This window comes from Anabrus simplex, chromosome 2, assembly GCF_040414725.1.
Source record: "Anabrus simplex isolate iqAnaSimp1 chromosome 2, ASM4041472v1, whole genome shotgun sequence".
Classification (NCBI taxonomy): domain Eukaryota; kingdom Metazoa; phylum Arthropoda; class Insecta; order Orthoptera; family Tettigoniidae; genus Anabrus; species Anabrus simplex.
This window is the reverse complement of record NC_090266.1, coordinates 642,901,346-642,922,057: the sequence shown is the minus strand read 5'-3', so window position 1 is coordinate 642,922,057 and position 20,712 is coordinate 642,901,346. Positions and strand designations below refer to the sequence as shown.

Genomic DNA, 20,712 nt, shown 5'->3' with positions numbered 1-20,712 from the left:
GGACATCCAATGTAAAGGGAGTCCTCCATTCCCGATGTTCCTTCATTATTTTTTTTTAGTCATCTTCAAAATTTTCCTTGCCGATACAGACTGATAACTATGCTGTTTATCACAATAAAGTCAACCGCCACAAAAATCAGCACCATTGCCAGTTGGCAAGATTGAACAATATTTCCATGTCAGCAATGCATGGCGCTCACATGGACTAAGCAACAGAAGACTAAATTATGAATATCTCTGATATCATAGCTGGTATGGTAAAACTGTATAAGACATAAATAATCAGAAATTGTATCCTATATAACTTTTGCTGTATTGTCTTTATAGATAGGACTACTAATAACATAGATATTTAAGAATTAAATGTTAGGCTATCCCCTAAACTATCATTCCACTCAGCATGAATAAAATGATTTATAGCTTAGACAGTGGTAACTTATTTCCTGACATTATATAACGATTTCATTAAATTCTCTTCAACCATTTTCTCATGGCTTGGCGTTGATATGGACTAACCAACAAGAATCTAAATTCATGAAAATCTGTTACCACAGCGGATACAGTAAAACTGTATAAGACATATGCATGATCGGAAATAACAACAATAATAACAACAACAATAATAATAATAATAATAAATATTGCCATCGATGCTTTCATGGCCCGTAGTTATAGACATAATATAAGGTGAAATTCTTTACGCTGTACCGCGTCCGACAAGTCATCTGGTGATAAATGAAAGTACCATTTCCATTTCTACTGGGTAATGTCTAAATTCAAATCTCATTGTTTTAGAAGACTTTCTTGAGGACAGTCGAGATTTACTTCTGATGACGCAGAGCATAGTTCTCTGCAAAATGTAAAGAATTTCACCTTATTTTCTTGACACGGCATAAGCCCAAAAGCCTATATCATGTCTATAATAATAAATAATCTATTATTTTATTCATTTTGCATCCCACAATCTACTGTTAATGTTTTTGGAGACGCCGAGGTGCTGGAATGTGTCCCGCAGGAGTTATTTAATGTGCCAGTAAATCTACAGACAAGAGGCTGACGTATTTGAGCACCTCCAAATACCACCGGACTGAGTCAAGTTGGCCTCAGAAGGCCAATGCCTAATCGTCCGACCTGCTCAGCACAGCAGAAATTATATTACCCTTAACTTTTGTTATGCAATATTTATCGATAGAACCACTAATAACATACATATTTGATAAACATATTTGCTTTCCCCTAAACTACCATTTTACCCAGTGTGAATAAAATTACTTATAGCTTAGATTGTAGTGAAATATTTTCAGACTTAAAAAAAAAAACACACACATGTGGAAAATTAAAAATCACACTTCCTTCTTACTGTGGATACGACCGATTTAGAAACCATTTATTTTAAATTCTGAGAAATGGACAGACAAAAGAACCTCAGTCTATATATATTGTAGATAACCCTTCTTTCTCGGCTTTTGATTCGGGTCACTTTCAGAATCTAAACGAACTTGGAGAAATCACTGTTATCAAAGGCCTTTTCAAGATCTACAAATGTCACAAATGTGGGCTTACTCTTCTTAATTTGATCCTCTACGATTAGATGTAGAGTCAGCATTACTGCACGTTTCTTCATTTATTCTGAAGCCAAACCTTATCTCTCAACTCTTCAACTTGTCTATCCATTGTTCTATTAATAATTTGTGTTAAAATTTTATACAAATGAGAATAGTGCAGCTCCTTGACTGAAGTCAGTGTTAAGGCTTTCGAAATCAAAGGGCACGCCGTTTGATTCCCATCCAGGATGGGGATTTTAATTGTCTCTCGTTAATTCCTCTCACTCTCAGACTGGGTGTTTGAGATTGTCCCAACACAATCCTCCTGATACGTATGTAATACACTGCACTACCAACCACTACACGAACATGTAACACTGAATACATCACTCCACATCAGGCTGGTATCAGGAAAAGTAAGATGACTAAGACCACATGTGTGACATAGTTCACACCTGAAACCCCACCACGATATGGAAAAAGCATAATAATAATAATAATAATAATAATAATAATAATAATAATAATAATAATAATAATAATAATAATAATAATACTGTAATAACAACAACACCATGATACCACACTAATGGCGAGGTATTTTTCACATTTGTTAGCAGCAGCTCGCTTCAGGTACGGATATAACAAGGTTTATAACCTTTAAACTGTCAGACAACAATATATCATTGTTGGGTACTTGTGCGTCAAGTGCCCACAAAGATATATAGTCCTTTAAACAGTGAGCCTTACTATCTGCATTTAGTACTATTATCATGAATGTCAGATGACAGCATCTTATGTACTGTTTCCACACAGAGAGAAGAACATAGTTCCTAATTTTATCACCAGGCAGAACACCCGTTCATTTATTTACGCACAATGAATTTCTGAATTTCATGTGTTTGCCATGTGATGACCAACGATACAAAATTGCAACTGGTAGCAAGTGATTTTGTTGATGATGATAATTTGACAGAGTCTGTCAATGACCTAAGTGAATGCGAGGATTACATTCATTTGGACGAAGATTTTGTGTCACCAACAGATGACAGGGAGGAAGTTGAAGATCATAATTTGAGTAATTGTAGTGGTCGTATCACAAACAGGCAACAACGTGCTAATAGGAATTCCGACACCAGTAGCGACAGTGACGACGATCTCGAGAACAATGACAGTACCGACAATGAAGATAATAATGCTAATCAATTTCTGGATTTCTGTTAAGTTGTCACTGTCCACGATTCTAAACACCAGCCCTCTCCTGGATATTATGAAACACATGGACTGAAATATAAGGGTAATACCAAAAATAAGGTCTCCTATTTTTTAAATAAATATAGAACTTTGTTCATGTGGCTGTTGATCACAATATTGTGAAGAATGTTTGCCACGCTCGCATATAAACATATGCACGCTGCGTTGAGGCACTCAGTCTTGGCTTGGGAGCCGCTGAGAATGGAGCTCCCGTTAGATGTTACCGCCAAGTGCGAAGTGCATGCAGTTATTCAGTTTTTGAACGCAAAAGGTACTGAACCGATTGAAATCCATCTCCAATTGATGGAAGTGTATGGTGAGCCGTGCATGGATGTCAAAAATGTTCGTAAGTGGTGTAGAGAGTTTGCAGCCGGTCGGACTGAAATCCACGACAAACAAAGGAGAGGGAGACCGTCAATTTCAGTCAAGACAGTTGTGAAGGTTGAGCAAACAAATCATGTGTGAAGATCTGCGGATCACCGTGGATGATCTCTGACCGTTGGTTCCTGAGGTTTCCCGAAGCGCCACTCACCGAATTTTAATGGAAAATTTGAAATACCAGAAGGCATGTGCAAGATGGGTGCCATGCATGCTGACTGAAGACCACATGCGGCAACGAGGTGATTCTTCCCGCGCATTTCTTCAATGCTTTGCAGCCGAACAGGACAACGTTTTGGACTCAATTGTCATGGGTGACGAAACCTGGGCGTTCCACTTTACACCTGAGACCAAGCAACAATCACACCAGTGGTGGCATCCATCTTTGCCAAAGCCGTGGAAATTCAAGCAAACACAGTCTGCCGGTAAAGTCATGACAACTGTGTTTTGGGATCGAAAAGGGGTATTGTTGGTAGACTTTATGCCCGCTGAGACTACAATTAATGCCGACAGGTACTGTGAGAACCTGAAAAAACTCAAGACGGGCAATTCAGAACCGGAGAAGAGGAATGTTGAGCAAGGGTATAAACATTCTCCATGACAATGCTCGCCCGGTAAACCGTTGCTCTTCTGCAACAGTTTCAGTGGAACAGCATCACCCACCCACCCTATAGTCCCAACTTGATGCCCAGTGACTATCACTTGTTCCCTAAGTTGAAAGAACATTTGGCTGGAAAGCGATTCAGCACCGATGACGAGGTGAAAGATGAGGTTCACAACTTCCTGAACAACCTGGTGGCGAGCTGGTATGACATGGGCATACAAAGACTGTCACAGCGTCTACAAAAATGCATCGAACAAAATGGTGATTATGTAGAAAAATAGCTAAATGATCAACGTGTAAAATGATGTAAACCATAGTAGAAGTAAACAGGTCTATGTACTTATTAAAAAAATTGAAAACCTTACTTTTTTTTTTTTGCTAGCTAGTGTCTCTACGTCGCACCGACACAGACGGGTCTTATGGCGATGATGAGATAGGAAAGGTCTAGGAGTTGGAAGGAAGCGGCCGTGGCCTTAATTAATGTACAGCCCCAGCATTTGCCTGGTGTGAAAATCGGAAACCACAGAAAACCATCTTCAGGGCTGGTTGATGAGAAAAATTTTATATTCATGACTTACAAGAATTCTCTTGTTACATATTAGGGATATTTAATATAGCATAATAGATGTTTAGGATTTAACCAATAAATATTCTGTTGTATGTAAATATGTATATGTATGAGTTCAGTATGACAATATTTTGTTTAATATTTAGATCGCCAAGTTTTTTTCACATTTTCTAAATCAGCTGATGATGGTGACATAATAGAGCACCGAAACATGTACTGTAATAAATAATGTTGTAAATATCATCCAACAACATTGTATTAGTATTGAAAAGGTGGAACCTGATATACTTTAATTAATTGTTACTGGATACTGGCCGCACTTAAGCGACTGAGTCAAATATCAATGTTTATATCAGTTACTTAGAAAAATGTACAAAAATTGCACAAAATATAATTAACAATGACATATTTTTATAAGGTTTTGCCTGAACAATGAATTCTAATTGAGATATTAGTGACTGTCACATTTTTCTGTAACTGCTAGCTACTTAAGTCTGTTTCAACAAAATGAAGAACCTAACAGTTATAGATTAACCACGTCGAAAATGAAATGAAAGGGATTCCAATGCAAAAATTAAAAACAACCACCACTTGACACATTTTTTTACCAACTTCCTGATATTTTTGCAAGTAACAGTTTAAGTTAAAAACTGTTACACAATAGAAATTGAATTCCACACTTTTACAGTGCACACAATTTTACTCATTTTCCCCACTTTTCATGGCCTTTTGGATGTTTTACATTACACCAGCAATCATACAGGCCAACAGACTGTAAAATTATCTGATACGATTTCACCTAGAGAGTTAGAAACATGAAGAAAATTTACAAAACAAAAAAGTTATATTTTACAGATGATTTATCTTCTAATTAGTTACTCCAGCTAACATTACGGCTGGAAGTTTTCAAACAACTGATACACAGGTCAGGCTCCTTGGCCTATATCGTAAGTAATGAGCCCTTTTAGTGGTTCCCAGATTTGTTTCCCGTCCAGGTCAGGGATCTTAATTGCATCTGGTTAATTCCTCTGTCTTGGGAACTGATTGTTCATGATTGTCCGAACACATTCCTCATCATGTACATACATCGCACTACCCTACCCAACCTAACCCTACCCCTACTGACTACCACAGAAACACATAATAGTGAATACATCCCTCCCCTTAGGGTTGGAGTCAGCAAAGTCATGTGGCTACAAAACAGGGCCAAATTAACCTGTGCATGACATTTTGCACCTGTGACCCAACCCTCATCTAGGAAAAGGGGCAGCAGAACACATACAGTATATGCATATAACTTGCCACCGCGTATATCCCGCACTCCATTTTTAACATTTCAAATTGCAGGAAAAAAAAAAAAAACAACCTCCCCACATACAACTTGCATTAATTTCTAACATCATAAAGACATACGGCACATACATGAAATAAAGTCTGGGTATTCCGTGGACGTGCCTACATTAAATATCAGGACAGTACCAATTGCTGTTATGGTACTTTGTACGTGACAGTACAAGAAGAAGCAGCATTTCTTTCCACTAGCAGAATGGTTGAGGCTAGCGGTTGTAACAAAAATACTTAACTAACAATCCCCCACCCAAAAACCGCATTCCTAGCCAGTCAGCCACATTCAGCCATCCCTCTCACTCTTCCGTCTTTGTCAATATGCTTATCGCTATCCGTCCGGCAGAGCTGATCACGTGAACTGGGAGTGTTTTCCTCTCCAAGCAGTCAAGTGATCACGGTATCAGGTATTATCCATCTGTTGCACTGTCGACAAATGCCTGTATTCTGTCTTCATGCTTCATTGTTGTTCTCAGTTAAGTTTTCTTGTGTAGGTCGACCTTTAAGTTACGAAGAAACGCGGGAGTTACAGTATACAGCCAGCCTTAAACTCAAAGTGATAAAATATGCTAAAGAACATGGTAATAGAGCTGCCGGTCGAGAATTCAGTGTGACTGAGTTTAATGTTCGCTACTGGCGCAAACAGAAAGCTGCACTTGAAACCACCAACGGAACACGTAAGGCATTCAGAGGGCCGAAAACTGGTAAGTTTTCTGAGCTGGAAGATGAGTTGCTTCATTACATTACAGAGTTGCAAAACGACGGCTTCAGTATCTCGCACGAGATGCTACATTTCAAAGCGCGCAAACTAGCGATTAAAGGAGGAATCAGCTGTTCGGATCTGAAAGTGAGCCGGGGTTGGATCCATAGATTCACAACACGAAAGGGATTGTGCCTACAAAGGCAAACAGAATGCCACACAATTTCAGCAACAAAATCATAGATTTTCATTGCCATGTGATAACAATGCAGAAGAAAAACAATTGCTTCTCATCCCAAATTAGCAATGCATATCAAACCCCGATCAACTTCGACATGCCATGCAACACCACCATCAACAAGAAGGGAGAATCTAGCGTGCTTGTATGTACAACAGGGTGTGAAAAACAGCACTGCACTGTCATGCTAGCAATAACTGCAGACGGAAGGAAACTGCCACCGTACGTTATTTTCGAAAGAAAAGCAGTGCCTAAAGCGAAGTTTCCCAAAGGCATTCATATACATGTTCAAGAGAAAGGATGGATGGATACAGCTCTTGTCCAGGACTAGGCCCGTACGGTGTGGGGAGCACAGCGAGGGGCGTTACTTCAACGCACAGCAATGCTAGTATGGGACAGTTTCCGCAGGCACTTGGTGGAAGACAAAGCTTGCTGTAATTTCTGGTGGACTCGCACGTTGTCTACATTAGGTGTTTCCATCAACAAGCCCTTCACAGACAACATACGCGAATTGTACGCCGAATGGATGGCAGGAGGGGAGCATGAGCTGACACCAGCAGGAAATATAGAGAGGCCGTCAGTTGAACTTGTGTGTGACTGAGTTATAGTGTTGACAGACTTTTTTGTGAAGTGTTTCTTGAAGATGGGCATCGCAAATGCGTTGGACGGAAGTCAGGATGATGCAGTATGGGATGGTGACCAGAATGATGCACGCGAGAATAGTTCAGAGATTGAAGGCAGTGACAATGGATAGGGTAAGTACGCCAGTTGTCTTCTACCAATAGCCCCCGTAGCATAATGGTTAGTGTTATAAGCTGCCGTCCTCAGGGGCCCGGGTTTGATTACCGGTACTGTCAGAAATTTAAGAATGGCAGGAGGGCTGGTATGTGGTTGAAATGGTACATTCAGCTCACCTCCATGGGAGTGTGCCTGAAAAGAGCAGCACCACCTCGGTATGAGGACATGAGTTTGCATTTGCAATGCAAATTTTATGTTTTTTGGGGAATACAATCTTTCACATAGAAATCACTGCATATATAACACACCAAAAATGTTAATACTTATTTTTGGCCAAAAAAGTGCGAGTTATATGCGAGCAAATACGGCGCACGCACGCGCACACACACACACACACACACACACACAAAATAAAACACGTTCTTTTCTTACCTCTCTAAAATAACAGTTGGATTGTGAGTACGAGGGCTACCAATCTGCAAGTATTGGTAACGTCGAGGACGACTACCTCTCAACGTCCGAGGAGATGTAACTGTGGCAGGATCTAAATTATGGTGACGAGCCATAAGTAATGGATGATTTGTAGGCACATGGCTCAGAGCTAGAAAAAAAATGAGAACAATTACAATAGCTGATAGGAAACATATGCTGATATGCTGACACGCATAACATACATAACATTTTCACATCAAAAGTTATACCTTATCTAGTTTAGTCTGAAAATCTTTATGAATGATCCAAAAGTAATTACAGGGCTATGATCACAGCTAAGAAAGCCTGTCTGTGTAGCATGGACAAAGTAAATTAAATCCAGTACTAGCACTCACTGTAACTTCACAGCTAATAGTTAAAATCACGAAGAGATATGCCTAAAATGACCCATACTTAGTGATCATTCATGTGACCATAACGTGAATTGGAAAAATTCCCAACAGATATTAAAATTTCATTATACACATACTGATGGGTTTACTGTGTTTTAAAATATTTGAAAAAAAACAAAACAAAACAATTGTGAAGAAATGATGCTGTGTAGGCTTTTGGGCTTATGCCATGTCACAAAAAAATAAGGTGAAATTTCTTTACGTTTCTTTTTTTTTTGCTAGGGGCTTTACGTCGCACCGACACAGATAGGTCTTATGGCGACGATGGGGTAGGAACGACCTAGGAGTTGGAAGGAAGCGGCCGTGGCCTTAATTAAGGTACAGCCCCAGCATTTGCCTGGTGCGAAAATGGGAAACCACGGAAAACCATCTTCAGGGCTGCCGATAGTGGGATTCGAACCTACTATCTCCCGGATGCAAGAGATAGTAGGTTCGAATCTTTACGTTTCGCCGAGAACTGTGCTCTGCGTCATCAAAAGAAAATCTCGACTGTCCAGGAGAAATGCCTCTTAAACAATGACTTTTTGAATTCTGGAACGTTATAATCGAAGTGGAAATGGTACGTTCATTCATCACCAGATGGCTCACTGGACGTGGCACAGCGTTTGAAGCGGAAGCTGACCGAACCATATGAATCAGTCTCAGAAGGTCACATAACATGTGTACGTACAAATGACACAGACAGCTGTATGACAATGACACAAGCCTGGAATGAAACATTCAGCGATGAGGAACGTACGAATTTGGAAAACACCGAAACGAAATAACAATAGTGAAGGGACATCTTTTGATGACACAGCACAGTTCACTGCGAAGCGTAAAGAAATTTCACCTTATTTCCTTGACACAGCATAAACCCAAAAGCCTATACAGCATCATGTCCATAAGTACGAGGTCGTGACAGCATCAACAGCAACATTAAAAACCTCTATGGGGAGGATACTTTTAAGAAGGCTTCAAAATTCAGCAAATTAAGGAGAAAGAAGTCTATTCTTCTTTCTTCTTTGTGCTTTCTACTGAGATGCAGGGACCATATCATCATTCCCAACTGTGTGAAGCTGAAGCACACGTTGAATGCACCGAAGGCCAGGAGAATATATCAACACGCTAGCAAAGCTCTTGTGATCGAGAGAGTGAATTACACTCATAAGGAACTGAACTCAGTCTCCTGAGAGTTGTTCCGTTTACACCTGCTGTTAAGCAACACTCGCTCGCAGGAATTGTGGTTGATTTTCAATCGCATTACTGCTATACAGGCTGAATGGAAATTCAACAAGGTGTCATTCAGACAGAAATCAAAGTTCCTGAGACTAGCTCAGAAACAGGCCGTCTCTCGCACGAACACGGATGCTAGTAAAACTGTCGTCAATCCTTCCAAGAAATTCTTGGACAAGAACCAAACGGCAGTTCTAGCTAGGGTTCTTAATTTCTCTTTCGCTTACTCTAAAATTCCCACTGAGGAGTTAATTACTTCTGTTGAGGCAGCCATCCACAAACTACCTACGGATGAAGCTACTGGGCAAGTTGGCCGTGCGGTTATGGGCGTGCAGCTGTGAGCTCGCATCCAGGAGATAGTGGGTTTGAATCCCACTGTCGGCAGCCCTGAAGATGGTTTTCCGTGGTTTCCCATTTTCACACCAGGCAATGCTGGGGCTGTATCTTAATTAAGGCCACGGCCGCATCCGCATCCTTCCCATTCCTAGCCCTTTCCTGTCCTATCATCAACAATGCTTATTGAAGATAAAAGGTTTCCACCTATTCAATACACTGACATAGTAATTCAATTAAGACATCACATATTTATTATAAACATTATAGTGTATATTATGGTACCGGTTTTGGCATCTCGCGTGCCATCATCAGCCATTGAGAAAATAATTGCAAGGTATGTTGGAAGAATATATAAAAAAACTATTAGTACAATGTAAAATATATACAGAGCATACTATTCTGATTAGAGAGTCTTACATATATATATATATGATGTACCAGGAAGGCCTAGGTCCTGGTCCATATTAATTGAAAGAAATGTTATTTCCAGCATTAAAGATCCGACCGATGTACGAACATCCATGTAAAGAATGTTCCAGTATGTGCCAGACCCTACGAGTACGCTAGGCGGAGTCAAGTGACGTCACCTGCCGCTCGAAGCTCACCTCCCCTAGAGATATTTCTCGAAAGAATTTTTCTTTTAACAGCTTTTTAACACCTTAACCAATTTCAACGGGACAAACGCTGAATTATAGCAAACATCATAAAAGTTAATCCCTGTAAATTTCAAATTAATTCATCAAACGGTTGTTGAGTTATAACAATTTAAAGTCTCAACGAAATTACGTAATTGCGGTCACATGGCCGAGAGAGAGCTGCCACCCCTCCCTGCGCTGGTATCTATGTATGTCAAGGCCAGATAGCCCGCAAACCAGTGCAGTACAGTACAGTACCGTACAAGGACAAGCAGACAACTGTGTGAGTGAGATAGTGAAGAGACCGGCCCGCGTACAGTATGTTCGCGCAGTCACGGTAGAAGTACTTTCGTCGTATCTCCAGAACGCGAAATTCTATCGCCGATAAAGGACGTCGCACTGCAGTTAGTATGTCGCGTCGCGATTACAATATCATCCTAAAAAGACATTTAAGACTGTAACACGAGTGAACTTATTGGAGTACAAATATTAACTATTTCATTACGTATGGACTTAGGCAACGTCAAGTAACATTAAACTTCTACAGAGCCTAATACTTAAGAATCACCAGAACTTATTTTTTTCTCTCGAGTATTGCATTATATTTCTTTATTCACGTCACATCAATATTTTGAATGAAAAAGTAAGAACTTTTCTGAGTTAATATAACAGGATTAGCAGAAAATCTAACTTAATGACTGTGTTCACAGACTGTGCTTATCGACTTGCTTTCTTTTTTTCTTTCTTCAAGTGTGAACTGTGTGATTAAGAACGTTTCAATAACGACTGTAAATAGTATTTAGTACAGAAAGGACTGTGATTCTTCATACGCCATAAATAGTGTTCAACAGTGTAAGTGATAACCAGTCGCACTAAATGAATTTTCGTGTGCGAAACTCAACAGTTCCAGCTGTCATCACCTCATCGGGAACGTCAACATCGCCGATCCTGCTTCTACATGGAACATTCCAGATGTCCATCTTTCGACATTTGGTAACAACAGTTCTTGTCATAAGTGAGTAACAAACTGACTAAACTTTTTCATTTATTTTGAACAGTGAAACTTCAGTGTCGCGTGTGAACAATTTCCATAATTTCTCAAAAGTGATAAATTTAATTTCAATTTCATTTCTCGTAGAAAGACTGTAGGATTTCAAGTGTGTTGTATAACGAGATTGACGAACTGAGAACTGAAAACTTTTAATAATTTCTCATATCCATTTACCATTATAAAAGTGTGCTTAGGTTTAAAAAGACTTTAGGTGGAAATTCACACATATGAAAGACTTTGAAACCAATGATATTTATGCCATTTTTCTTTCAAGAAGATTATTTTCAACATTTAATTTCAATATAAATTTTGAGTCAACAATCATACCGCAGGGTGAGAAATTAATAAATTGTTTTAAAAAAAAATTATTTACCATCTATTATTCGCTCTGCGAGACTATCCTTCTCTGTATCGGCTCCAAAACCCAGTTCCACTCCCTGAGGTCCTACTCATGCCCTTTGCCCACAACTTTTCCTGGTACAATATATATATATATACACACACACACATTAAAATATATGTGACTAAGTAGCAAAGACCAATTAATCTTTAGAAAGTTAAATACATCTTAAAACACAATATTATCTTGTATGTCAAAAAAAATCTGTTAATAGTTAAAAATGTCTGTAATTGGCCTAGAAAAGTACAAGAATTTCCTTATAAAATTTATCATCAGTTCTTCAATAACATCTGACGTGTTGAATACATAATTTCTAGAACATTGTTCTTTGGTTAGGTGAGAGTTATACGTATTTATGTAAAACAGTCCCTCACAATATATAATTATAATATTAACATCGTATTCGAGTTTTCCTTCCTTTTTTAAAATATCACAGTCTTTGCATGACTATTGTAAAAAACATCTAGTTGTTGATATAATTTAAGCTTGAACTCTGCATTCATAATATTGACAATAGAGAAATGGGAAAGTTAATATCCACCTTTTCAATACAATATATTACGTGAAGGTTTACATTTAAAACATCACGTTTATTTACATTTGGTACCGGTTTCGACAATGTTTGATAAAACTGACTGTTAGCTTATATATGTATATACTTTTTAATTATACTCATGTTTATATTCAATACTATCAATGTAATATTACTGTAGGAGTCACGATTAATGTAATATATCTTTGTATAGTTGTCCTGGCTGATGATGACATCAAACATTGTCGAAACCGGTACCAAATGTAAATAAACGTGATGTTTTAAATGTAAACCTTCACGTAATATATTGTATTGAAAAGGTGGATATTAACTTTCCCATTTCTCTATTGTGAATCTTGATTCAATACGGAACCTGAAGAATGAAATTCTTAGTGTTAAATTCATAATATTGTTAAAAAAATATAATAATGTATAGCTGAGGTCGTATGTTTATGGCTGAGATCTTGAAAAATTGTTTCAATGTCAGGTGGAATTGGACAGGTTTACTACTGATCTCGAACCAGCACAGACCTCTAGCTCGATGTAACTGCGTGTGGTGTTTGTGAGGAATTGGTTTGTGAAATTCTTCATATTAAATATGTCCTATCGTTGCCATAAGACCTCTCTGTGTCGCTGCGACGTAAAGCAAATGGCAAAAAAAAAAAAAAAAAAAAAAAAAAAAAAAAAAGAAGAAGCTGAGGAGTTAAGACAGAAATGTGCGAGACTCATAAGGTCCGCTGTTGTACCCACGCCCAATTTAACAAGAGGCGAAAGGAGAGGTCTGAAGGAACTTACAGATGATTCTGAACTGACCATTCTCTCAGCTGATAAGGGTAATGCGACAGTGGTTATGACACTGACGAGTATAAGAATAAGATATCGGCTATATTGTCAGGGCCTGTTTGCAGGCTGAGCTCACGTGACCCCACCACTCATGTGTCCAATGCCACTATGAAGCTCTTAAGGCTGTCTTCAATTCCAAAAGGAGGCTAAACATCTGTCACTGGGGGATGCAATGCCACCTAGATTATATGGACTGCCTAAGATCCATAAAGAAGATGTTCCACTCAGACCTATTGTTAGTGCGATCTCTGGATTGTTTCAGCCACACATAGGACATACTGAATCATACGTCAGGGACCCTCCTCTGCGAACCATGTGCCTTGCCGTGGTGGAGAGGCTTGCGTGTCCCAATGATGCAGATAGCCAAGCCGCACGGGCAACCATATCGGATGGGTATCTGTTGAGAGACCAGACTAACGAATGGTTCATCGAAAGGGGGGTAGCAGCCTTTCGGTAGTTGCAAGGGCGGCAGTCTAGATGATTCACTGATACGGCCTTGTAATAATACTGAACATGGCTTAGCTGTGTTGATACTGCTACACGGCTGAAAGCAACGGGAAACTACAGCCATAACTACCTCCCGAGGACATGCAGCTCTCTCTGTATGAATGACGTACTGATGATGGCTTCCTCCCGGGTAAAATATTCCGGAGGTAAACTAGTCCCCCATTCGGATCTCCGGGTGGGTACTACATGAGAGGGGGCGTTCATCAGGAAGATTGATACTAACATTCTCCAAGTCGGAGCGTGGAATGTTAGAAGTTTGAATCATTGTGGTAGGTTAGAGAATCTGAAAAGGGAGATGGATAGGCTAAAGTTAGATGTAGTTGGTATAAGTGAAGTACCTTGGCAGGAAGACCAAGATTTTTGGTCAGGCTACTACCGAATTATCAACACAAAATCAAACAGGGGAAATGCAGGAGTTGGTTTAATAATGAATAAGAAAATAGGGCAGCGGGTAAGCTACTACGACCAGCATAGTGCAAGAATTATTGTCGTCAAGATAGACACCAAACCAATGCCCACCACAATAGTGCAGGTCTATATGCCTACTAGTTCAGCGGATGATGAAGAAATCGAAAGAATAGATGAGGAGATAGAAGATTTAATACAATATGTAAAAGGTGACGAGAATCTAATTGTGATGGGAGACTGGAATGCAGTGGTAGGCCAAGGAAGAGAAGGTAGTACAGTAGGACAATTTGGATTGGGACAAAGGAACGAAAGAGGAAGTCGGCTGGTTGAATTCTGCACTGATCATAATTTAGTCCTTGCCAATACTTGGTTCAAACACCACACACGACGGCTGTATACGTGGACGAGACCTAGAGACACTGGAAGGTATCAAATAGACTTCATTATGATTAGGTAGAGATTCAGAAACCAGGTGTTGGATTGCAAAACCTTTCCAGGAGCAGATGTGGACTCTGACCACAACTTGTTGGTCATTAAATGCCATCTGAAGTTGAAGAAATTGAAGAAAGGAAAGAATGCAAAAAGATGGGATCTAGACAAGTTGAAAGAAAAGAGTGTGAGGGATTGTTTCAAGGAACATGTTGCACAAGGACTAAATGAAAAGGCTGAAGGAAACACTATAGAGGAAGAGTGGAGAGTCATGAAAAATGAAGTCAGTAGGGCTGCTGAATAAATGTTATGAAGGAAGAAAAGATCAACTAAGAATCAGTGGATAACTCAGGAGATACTAGACCTGATTGATGAACGACAAAAATACAAGAATGCGAGAAATGAAGAGGGCAGAAAAGAATACAGGCGATTAAAGAATCAAGTGAATAGAAAGAGCAAAGTAGCTAAGGAAGACTGGCTAAAGGAGAAATGCAAGGATGTCGAAGGCTGTATGGTCCTGGGAAAGGTAGATGCTGCATACAGGTAAATCAAGGAAACCTCTGGAGAAAGGAAATCTAGGTGTATGAATATTAAGAGCTCAGATGGAAAGCCACTTCTAGGGAAAGAAGACAAAGCAGAAAAATGGCAGGAGCATATCCAACAGTTGTATCAAGGTAAAGATGTAGATAATTTGGTTCTGGAACATGAAGAGGCTGTTGATGCTGATGAAATGGGAGACCCAATTTTGAGGTCAGAGTTTGACAGAGCTGTGAGTGACCTAAACAAGGCACCTGGAATTGATGACATTCCCTCTGAATTACTGACTGCCTTAGGAGAAACCAGCATGGCAAGGTTATTTCGTTTAGTGTGCAAGATAAATGAGACAGGAGAAGTCCCATCTGATTTTCAGCAGAATGTTCTTATACCTATTCCCAAGAAAGCCGGTGCTGACAGGTGTGAAAACTACCGCACCCTTACCTTAGTATCTCATGCCTGCAAAATTTTAACATGTATTATTTACAGAAGGATGGAAAAACAAGTTGAAGCTGAGTTGGGAGAAGATCAATTTGGCTTCAGAAGAAATGTAGGAACACGTGAAGCAATCCTGACTTTATGTCTGATCTTAGAGGATCGAATCAAGAAGGACAGCCCATGTACATGGCATTCGTAGATCTAGAAAAGGCATTCGATAATGTTGATCGGACCAAGCTATTTATGATTCTGAAGATGATAGGGATCAGATACCGAAAATGAAGAATTATCTACAATCTGTATAAAAATCAGTCTGCAGTGATAAGAATCGAGGGCTTTGAAAAAGAAGTGGCAATCCAGAAAGGAGTGAGGCAAGGCTGCAGTTTGTCCCCTCTCCTTTTCACTGTTTACATAGAACAGGCAGTAAAGGAAATCAAAGAGAAATTATGAAAGGGAATCACAGTCCAAGGAGAGGAAATCAAAACCCTGAGATTTGCCGATGATATTGTTTTATCTAAAACTGCAGAAGATCTTGAGAAGCTGCTGAATGGTATGGACAAAGTCTTGGGTAAGTAGTACAAGATGAAAATAAATAAGTCCAAAACAAAAGTAATGGAATGCAGTCGAACGAAGGCAGGTGATGTAGGAAATATTAGATTAGGAAATTAAGTCATAAAGGAAGTAGATGAATATTGTTAGTTGGGTAGTAAAATAACTAACGATGGCAGAAGTAAGGATGATATAAAATGAAGACTAGCACAAGCAAGGAAGAGCTTTCTTAAGAAAAGAAATTTGCTCACTTCAAACATTGATATCGGAATTAGAAAGATGTTTTTGAAGACTTTCGTGTGGAGCGTGGCATTGTATGGAAGTGAAACATGGACGATAACTAGCTCAGAAAGAAAGAGAATAGAAGCTTTTGAAATGTGGTGTTACAGAAGAATGCTGAAGGTGAGATGGATAGATCGAATCACGAATGAAGAGATACTGAATCGAATTGGTGAGAGGAGATCGATTTGGCTAAATTTGACGAGAAGAAGAGATAGAATGATCGGACACATCTTAAGACACCCAGGACTTGTTCAGTTGGTTTTTGAAGGAAGTGTAGGTGGCAAGAACGGTAGGCGTAGACCAAGGTATGAATATAACAAGCAGATTAGAGCAGATGTAGGATGCAATAGTTACGTAGAAATGAAAACGTTAGCACAGGATAGGGTGGCATGGAGGGCTGCATCAAACCAGTCTATGGACTGATGACTCAAACACACATGTCAGGGACTCTCGGTATTTCGTCAACAATCTGTCGACCATAACCCTTCAACCAAATGCACTTTTGACGAGTTTCGACGTGGAGTCATTCTTCACTGAAGTGCCGATTGACTCCGTCATGTCTCTCATTGAACACCTGTTCCCTGAGGACATTACTAAGCTATTTTACCACTGCATGATGTCCAGCTATTTCTTGTGGGGTGGGAGTTTTTATGAACAGACGGACGGAGTGACTATGGGAAGTCCACTTTTGCCCGCAGTGGCTAATTACTTTATGGAGCATTTTGAGGAGGAGGCTATTGCTTCGGCGCCTGTCAAACCTATGATATGGTGGAGGTATGTTGTTGATGCATTTGTGGTCTGGACAGAAGGTCCTGAGAATCTTCATCTATTTCTAAACCACTTAAATCAGCAACATCCTTCAATTAAATTCACTATGGAGATGGAGTTGGATGGATGCCTTCCTTTCTTGGATGTTCTAGTAAGAAAGAAACCGGACGGCTCCTTAGGACATACCGTCTATCGTAAGCCTACCCACACAAATCGCTATCTTCATGAAGATTCTCACCACCGTCCAGCACAAAAACAAGGCATTCTCACGACACTCGCCAAGAGGGCGAGACAAATTTGTGAGCCATCAAATATCCAGGTGGAGATGGACACACTCAAAGTCACGTTCAAGGGTAATGGTTACAGCGATTTGCAGATTCATAGAGCCCTGCATCCCAGAGAAACAACCAAGCAAAGCCCACAGAAGGAAGAAGTGACGGGAACTGCCTACTATCCTTACATTCACAACACCACAGATCGAATCGCCAAGGACCTCCGCAAACAAAATATAAAAACAGTGTTTGGCCTCGCCACTAAACTTGCTCACAGTCTGAGTAAAACCAAGGACAAATTGTCCCCACTTTTACATCCTGGGGTATATGAAATTCCCTGTACTTGCGGTAAGGTATACATCGGCCAAACATGCCGGTCCATTGGTACCAGTATCAAGGAACATGAACGTAATATTAGTCTCAACCAGCCCGACGACTTGGCAATAGCTGAGCACGCTCTATCGACGGGTCATGATGTCATGTTCCAAGATGCTCGAGCTCATACCCACACTAGACACTACAGGTCCAGGATTACATGGGAAGCTGTGGAAAAACATAGAAATCCTAACAATTTCAACAGGGATACTGGCTATCAATTAAGGAGTAATACCTGGTTGCCAACCATTAAGGATTTACGTAGGTAGTTCCCTTCCCTGTCCCTTCACTACTGTTATTTCGTCTCGGTGTTTTCCAAATTTGTATATTCCTCATCGCTGGATGTTCCAGGCTTGTGTCAATGTCATTTGTTAAGTACACATGTTATGTGATCTTCTTAAGCTGATTCATATGATTCGGGCAGCTTCCACTTCGAACGCTAGCGCTGTGCCACGTCCAGCGAGCCATCTGGTGACGAATGAACGTACCATTTCCACTTCTATTACAGCGTCTAAATTTCAAAAAGTCATTGTTTAAGAAGCCTTTTACGTGGACAGTCAAGATTTTCTTCTGATGACGCAGAGCACAGTTCTCTGCGAAATGTAAAGAAATTTCACCTTATTTTCTTGACACGGTATAAGCCCAAAAGCCTATACAGCATCATGTCTATAAGTACGGGCCGTGAAAGCATCAACAGCAATTGTGAAGGAAATTTGAAAAGTGATATAAGGCAGCACACTTTCATGCACACAGGCTAAGGGTTGTGGTGAAGCCTTTGAGGTTAAATGAAACTGGTCTTATTATCTACAAGGGAAATATCAGGTAAGACAGGTCGAAACATATCTTGATTTTTTAATTTTTTTTACACAATCGTTGTGCTGTAAGAGGGCAAAGTACAGAAAATCAGGCTCTAGTTGTAAATACAAGTCTCCGAAATTATGCTGTGAATCTCTCATATAGATCAATGGGAGTTAGCACGAGTGTCGTACATGTACATGTTGGTTGGAGTGGACAGCCTGATGTCCCAGGTACTCAAGTCCAGTGATAAGCAGAGCCGCGTGCGCTATGGGGTGTTTCACTGCATACAGCAACAACATAACAGTTTTGATGATTGTTTTAAAGAAAGCAAGATAGTGAAAATGAGTTCCTCGGAGGACGACGTTTTAAATCCTATTAACGTAGCAGAGTTAGTAATCCGTTGTTTCCGCAGAACGGTTTCTTGTTTTTTGGAGAAATTTAGCTTGAAAGGAAAGGAAATGAGGCAATATTGGATTAATTAAACAGACAACAATTGTAGAGGAGTGCAACGTATTCAGGACGTTTCTCTTGATGTACACACTTGAGACAGTGAAAGTAAGTCTGTGATTCCACTTGTTGCTGATCGCAAGTGAAGTTCCAGGTCTGAGTTTGAAACTAGAATATGACTCCCTGGAATGTAGTGATTCTACAAGTCCGTCACCATGCAAATCGTCCACTTCTGTTATGTTAGTCCCGTTAAAAAGTGTGCGAGGAAACATCAGTATGGAGTACAAGAGGAGGGCTCTAAAATTCTGGCTTAACGCAGGTGGTAGAGAGTGATTATCACTTTCACACGTCCGCAAATACTTTAGTTTAGTGAAGTTGGAGCGAGATTCTCTTTACTTGTAAAGAATAAAAAAACATCTTGAAAATACAGGTATGTCGCAAGTCCAAATGAACACAAAAAAAAAGTCATGTATGAAAAACTCTATCCCCGATTGCAGAGGTAAAGAAGGGGACGGAGAAATGTAAGTGATGAAGATTTACTGCTGTAAGCTTTGGAAACTGCATGTGAACCATCAAAAAAAGTTATTTCCCCGGCTCTCATGCCTGGAGCAGCTGTTTCAAGAAACAGCACAATTGGGAGTAGTAAAATTGTGAAATTTTTACCCCGTTTGCATATTCAGGATGAAAAACGAAAGGATAAGGCCGCAGAAGAATTTCTGGAGAGGGCTCGAGTGCGAATTCTCCATTAAAACCCGTTTGAGCTCGAAATGCGATCGAAAATAACTCTTTTGTAGGTGAGAAACACACACACAATAGCCCAATTAGTTCACTCAAACATTTATACACCACAATGCCAACAACCAGTATGGACGGTTCTTTGTTCCCTAAATTATTTATTGTATAGCAGGAGCCAATCGGAACCTTCTGTCCTCTGGTTTAAAAAAAATGTTTATAAGAGATAACATAACTGTCACTGCTACAAAATCAGGAAAATGGGGAAAACAGATCTGATAATGTGGTTTGGAGAAGCCTTTTTCTCATTTTCTGAAGACAAATGGCCTGCTTTTTGATTTGTGAATCACATGCAGCGATACAACTTGTCTTGAAGACATCCCTCCATGCAAAAATATAGAATTGTTTCAAATGCCCCCAGGTACCACAGGCATAATTCAACTGTTAGACAAATTCTTCTTCTGGCAGTGGAAAGCTTTTTACCGCTGATTTACAGAAATTTTAACTTCTTGTAATGATGTTAAAGTTAAGGTTCACCACAGAGTCACAAACCTTAAACTGCATTCCTTCATGCATTTCAGTTATCAACACCAAGATTTGATAAAATGTTCATGGCTTGCAATGAATTACACAGGAGAGCGACCTGCCAAGTTCGTAGTGCCTGCTAAATATTGTTTAGAGAAGAATAAAGAACTGTATGAAGAACAGTGCACCAATGAAGTTCTAATTCGTTGTGCTTGGTATACAGAAAACTTGTGGTATCATCATGTAATTTATACCAGTCATTTCTGCTACACTTTTGTTGTGACTGACAGGTGGGTGAAACAAGACAGCTTCAGAGTAGATTGAGAGACTGCATGCATAGACGGGCCCGTCCCACCACAACTCCTGGTTGGTTCGAGTGTCAAC

General features: G+C 39.8%; 1 protein-coding gene across 1 annotated transcript in view; it reads right to left on the bottom strand.

The window, feature by feature from the left end:
• HUWE1 (HECT, UBA and WWE domain containing E3 ubiquitin protein ligase 1) overlaps positions 1–20,712 on the bottom strand; it is a 1,366,532-nt gene that overhangs the window by 346,467 nt on the left and 999,353 nt on the right. The window contains exon 39 of the mRNA XM_068226019.1: positions 7,801–7,969. Coding sequence (XP_068082120.1) covers positions 7,801–7,969 — 169 coding nt within the window. The remainder of the gene's footprint in view (positions 1–7,800; positions 7,970–20,712) is intronic.